This window comes from Lolium rigidum, chromosome 2, assembly GCF_022539505.1.
Source record: "Lolium rigidum isolate FL_2022 chromosome 2, APGP_CSIRO_Lrig_0.1, whole genome shotgun sequence".
Lineage (NCBI taxonomy): Eukaryota > Viridiplantae > Streptophyta > Magnoliopsida > Poales > Poaceae > Lolium > Lolium rigidum.
This window is the reverse complement of record NC_061509.1, coordinates 204,535,959-204,541,439: the sequence shown is the minus strand read 5'-3', so window position 1 is coordinate 204,541,439 and position 5,481 is coordinate 204,535,959. Positions and strand designations below refer to the sequence as shown.

General features: G+C 41.9%; 1 protein-coding gene across 1 annotated transcript; it reads right to left on the bottom strand.

Annotated features, from left to right (window-relative positions):
* Positions 1-1,804: 1,804 nt before the first annotated feature.
* Positions 1,805-4,841, bottom strand: LOC124690486. The gene is made up of 3 exons (XM_047223871.1): positions 4,719-4,841; positions 4,379-4,669; positions 1,805-2,502 (listed from the first exon to the last, which is right to left on the bottom strand). The coding sequence occupies exons 1-3, from the start codon at positions 4,839-4,841 to the stop codon at positions 1,927-1,929; spliced, it is 990 nt and encodes a 329-aa protein (XP_047079827.1). The 3' UTR covers positions 1,805-1,926.
* Positions 4,842-5,481: the final 640 nt, after the last annotated feature.

Genomic DNA, 5,481 nt, shown 5'->3' with positions numbered 1-5,481 from the left:
GTGACCCGTGATCACAACTTGTCGGCAGATTACAGTGACCAAGTTGAGCTCAGAATGGTCAACATGCTTGCTTCAAAGCTTTCACGGTTTCGCCAAGGTTGAAACAAATAAGAAAAGAAGACATTTGCAGGACACGGGAAAAAAATCCGAAAATGAAGAAACTCCAAAACATTCCATAGATCATTATTCGAGGAATTCAACTGAAATTCATTGTTCAACAAAGATTTTCCATATACAGCGTTACAACTGGAGGAGTGTGGAGGAGTGTAAGCCTGCAGAAAGATCACCGCAGCTTCATCCCTTCAGGTCTTACGTTGTGCTAATGTAGTTTCTTGGTTGAATTGTGGTACATACCAACAAAAGATACCCTAAAAACTGATAGCAGATGAGCTAAAGCCTGCAGCTACAAGTGACCCGTAATCACATGTCGGTAGATTACAGTGACCAAGTTGAGTTCAGAATTCACCAAGGTTGAACGGATTAAGAAGAAAATAACACATTTGCTGGACACATTATTTGAGGTATTTAACTGAAGTTCATTGTTCAACAAAGACTTCTCATATACAGCATTACAACAGAAGGAAACATTGCATATACATGCATGGATGAAAGCATCTAATGCCCTAGACATATTCACATTGTGTTATTCTGTGCATATGCTCAGGAGAGAGTGCGCAAGGCTACAGACATCACAGATTGAAAATCAGCACACTTCCAAAATCTCAAAATGCATCAGCAGACTACGTGGTATGCCATCAAAGTACTCCTTTTCAGCTAGCAGCAATCTCCCTTCACGTATTTTAGCCTCATCATGAAGCAAAGGAAGCATTCCGTCCAGTGACGGGCGCAGAAAAAAAAAGGGTGATCACACCTCAAAAAAGTTACATGTTTTCTAGAAGAAATCACTAACTAGGATGAATTCTAAACATCGGATTAGAGATAGTAGTAAAGGATTCGCAAATTCGGGGTGGGTCATGGCCCACCCAACCCACTCTCTATGTATGCCCCTGATTCCGTTTTTCTTAGCACGGATCCAAGGGCGGTTTGGATCCAAGACCACTGCCTCGGAATACCATGAAGGGCAACGCAGAGATTACTACTAGTGTGGCAAACATAATTGGCTATCCCTTTGATCACATCATGTTTGCTCCAGCACAATTCAGGCCAAAATCCACATAATGGAATTTGGCAATACTTGATAAAACACCACTAGCTATAGCAGGAACAAGCATATTATGGGCCAACAGAGCTGCGCCTCCCTGTGAAACATCAACTGAACCTTTTTCTTGATTTCGAGGCCCAATAAGAATGTTCCGTCATGAGCTGATTTTCAACAATTCCACCCTTACTGAACCCCAGAATGATAGTCCTGGGAGGAGAGTGTGATAGTGTTGATGCATCGCAATCCTGATTGCTTTTGTTATCCTGCAATGAGTCCCTCGTAACCATACTTTGTATCTGGTACAAAGAAATAAATGGAAAAAATAACAGGGAGATAGAAAAAAAAGGCACAAAATTCTAGGTGAACTCTAGCATAACTACAAAAGATGAAAAAGTACAATATATAAAGCTGATTCGGTGGAACTGGAAAGACATAGAATCCATGCAAAAATTACACTATTTTGAGGTAATAAATACATAGAACGAAACTGAAATGGTGGGATCTTGTAAGAAAAATATCCCAGAAGCGGATAATTATCAAGGACCAAGAAACCCTATTAGCACACAAGAAGACAAATCCCAGTATGCGGATAATTATCAAAGACCAAGAAACCACATTAGCACAACGTAAGACCTGAAGGAGTGAAGCTCCTGTGAAGTTGGAAAAGAAGAAAACAGATTTAATACCCTTCGACATATTCACATTCTATCATTCTCTGCGCATTGTGATCAGGGACTGCAAGCTACAAGCTGCAGAGACTAAAATCAGAAAATGTACATTGCTTCCAAAATCTCAAAATGCATCAGCAGACTACGTGGTCTACCATCAAAGTACATCTTTTCAGCTAGCAACAATCTCCCTTCGCATCTTTTAGCCTCATCATGAAGCAATTCTAGCATTCTGTCTTTCTCTGCCCAGATCCAAGGGCGGTTCGGATCAGACCACTGCCTCGGAGTACCATGAAGGGCAAAAAAGAGATTATTGCTAGCATGGCAAACATAATTGGCTACCCCTTTGATCACATCATGATCAGTAATGTATGCTCCAGTACAATTCAGGCCAACATCCACATAATGGAATTCACAAATACTTGATAAAACATCACTAGCTGTAGCAGGAACAAGCAGATGGGCTGTGCTTCGTTGTAAAACATCAACTGAACTTTTTCTTGATATGGAGAACCAATAGGAAAGTTCTGTCACAAGCTGGTTGACAACAACTCCACCCTTGCTGAACCCCAGAATGATAGTCCTAGGAGGAGAGTGCGATAGTATTGATGAAGTGGGTTCTTGATTGCTTTTTGAATCCTTCAATGAGCCACTAGTAACCATATTCTGTATCTGGCAGAAAGAAAGAAATGGGAAAAATAAATAGAGAGATACAAGAAGGCACAGATTTCTTGGTGAACTCTAGTATGACTACATGAAATGAAAATATGAGTACGATATGCTGATTCAGTGAAAGTGGAAAGACATAGATACCACACGAACTATTTTGATGTAATAAATAAATACATAGAAGGAAACTGAAATGGTAGGATATGTAAGAAAGCAGAACTTCTCAGTACGCGAATAATTATCAAAGACCAAGTAACCACATTGCCACACAAGAAAACCAACATAAGCATACACGGCAGTAAACTACTAATACAATAGGTGTTCTCCAAAAGTTATGTGAAAGATATATTTTCTAATTAACAGTCTGTTAACAGTGTTTATTTTGGTTTCAGTTATCTTTTAAAGATTTCCACTAAACATAGGGCATCTCACCATTATCCATAATCATATAAGATAGATTACAAGGTTACAATGTAACAAGATTACTATCACCTTTACATAAAATGAAACTTAAATGGTGGGATCTTGTAGGAAAACTGGACATCTCAGTATGCACATAATTATCAAAGGCCAAGAACCCGCATTAGCACAAAAGAACACTAACATATTATCAAAGAACAAGAACCCACATTAGCACACAAGAACACAAACATAAGCATACACAAGCAGTAAACTAGTAACACGGTAGGTTTTCTCCAACAGTGATGGGAAGGATATATTTTCTAAGCAGCAGTGCATTAAAAGTGTTTACTTTGGTTTCAGTTAACCTACAGAGATTCCCACTAAACATGGGGCATCTCACCATCATCCGGAATCAATATAATAAGATAGAATATGACATTAATATGTAACAAAAATATGGTAGTTTGTGGTATTACTATCACCTTCAAATAGTTACCTTGGAATACCAGCCCATGAAAGTGCACGAAAGATTATGCTAGTTTATGGTACTACTGAACTGAATCAAGCATAAACATCAGCATCTTTGCTAACCTATTCATCGTCTCTCCAAGAATCCTGGTTAAATCATGTGCAGGCAACTTCATCCATAAAAGGCCAAGCATGTCAGTTGCATTTGACTGAAGATTGCATACTACTGTCAATCTCAAAGATTGCACAACACCATCATCCTATGAGGAACATGGTAAAATGATGTGCGCAAGCCGCGAAGAGACTGTGGGCAAACTTGGCATGGTCCACACAGGCCTCTTGGATCAGTATGAGTTATACTTGTGCAGACGACCCATGTAACTAAGGACCAGAAAATGTACCCGGTTCCCACGTCAAATCTATGAATAATCTAATAACCCTCGCAGTCTTCCAGTGTTGTACTAGACATGGCGCTCTAGTACTGTTTAGTCTCTATTCCCTGGGTATAGGATTACTAGGAATGCGAGGCTTTCTGATAATATCTAATTCTACAAACAAACATGCCCTAAAGGGAATGGAAGTGTACTACAACAGTATATGTCATAATTATGCTAAGAATTGTCACCAGAAAATCAGAACTGCTTATGTACTGAGAGGGTTAATATGATTGGAGGGCACATTATTGAATATAACTTGTGGTACAAAGAGGCTAATAAGTGACAGAGAATACATTCATGTGCAACTTGTGACTTAAAAGACATATCCTAAACCCCAATAGAGGATCCACTTATTCTGTTTTCTTCAGAAATGGATCCAAGATGTATTCAGTAAACTAATTTCAGAATGATACTAGGACCTAACAGAAGCAGCGTTGAACTGAACATTCCCGAGCCTATCCAAAAATTTGAAAAAAATACCACCCCAGACACACCTCAGTCGCTGTAACATCACACGTTGGCACAAATTTGACTAGCGCTGAATATTATTCCCCAAATTTACCACAACATACCTCCCGAATACATTGTGTCAAGATGTTGGCAACGCCGGCCGCCGCTGGTAGGCCACTGGGGTCATACCGCTCAGGGTCGCCAACGGTGTCCACGGACGGAACGAGCTCTCGGTAGACCGCAAACGGCCCAGCGAAGCAAGCGGTATCGACCACCCACGCGTTGGCATCCCCGGCGAGCTTCCCAGCGAGGAGCCCGGCGAGGTAGGCGGCATCCGACAGCCGCTCGATCGCCGGGTCTCCGGTGCCGCGGGCGCGGTCTCCCGTGAACAGGATCGCGTTTGCGCGTGGAACCTGGCCGGCATCAGGGTCGTTTCAGGCTCCGGGGAGAGGAAACGGATACAGGGGAGACGTTCATCCTTACGGCGAGGGTTTTGGAGGGCGTGAGGAGGAGGGAGGCCGCGACGCGGAAGAGGGGGCCGCCTCGGGAGAGCGGGACGTGGAGGTCGCCGGTCCACCGCTCCATGGCGGCGGCGATGTCGCCGGAGTTTCTTTTTTCTTTAGTTGGAGAGTGGATGGGTAAGCTGGGAAATGGGAATGAACGCAAGGAGCTCTTTTTTTTAGAAAAAAAAAGCGCAGGGAGCTCTTGTTCACCACATTTACCATCGAACGGCCCACCCAGCGCCTGAAGCAGACACAAGATGGGCTGGCCCAATAAGCTGGTACTGTTTTACTTTCATTTTTTGTTTTTGATAACTCTAAATCATATCCTTTTTAAATTGTTTTATTAGTCGTTTTGGATAATTATATAATTTTTTTATGTTGCAAAAAGGTTACCTATAACATATATGTGAACTTCAAAAAAAATCATAATATGTGTGTACATTTTTTGAAACAACAATGATTTTACTGGACCATACGAAAAAAAATTGAAGGCAAAGGTGTCCTGTAGAATTGACCTTCAGACAGGGGGGGAGAGAGAGAGAGAGAGAGAGAAGCAGCTTCAAACTGTTTCGCATGATGTTATCAAGTTCTATGACCATCGAGTCATCCTACAACCATTATGAGGCACTAGTGGTTGGGGCGCCCCTTGGGGCGCCTCCTCGCTGGTGCTGGGCATCCCAATCTGAAAGATCGAGATGTCGCCTAGAGGGGGGGTGAATAGG

What these genes read in the sequence shown, in the direction of transcription:
- LOC124690486 (XM_047223871.1), bottom strand. Translation starts at nt 4,841, where the DNA reads ATGGAGCGGTGGACCGGCGACCTCCACGTCCCGCTCTCCCGAGGCGGC. An exon ending in TAAGGATGAACGTCTCCCCT is followed by an intron (nt 4,670 to 4,718) that starts GTATCCGTTTCC and finishes GATGCCGGCCAG; the next exon opens with GTTCCACGCGCAAACGCGAT. An exon ending in TGACACAATGTATTCGGGAG is followed by an intron (nt 2,503 to 4,378) that starts GTATGTTGTGGT and finishes TCTTTCTGCCAG; the next exon opens with ATACAGAATATGGTTACTAG.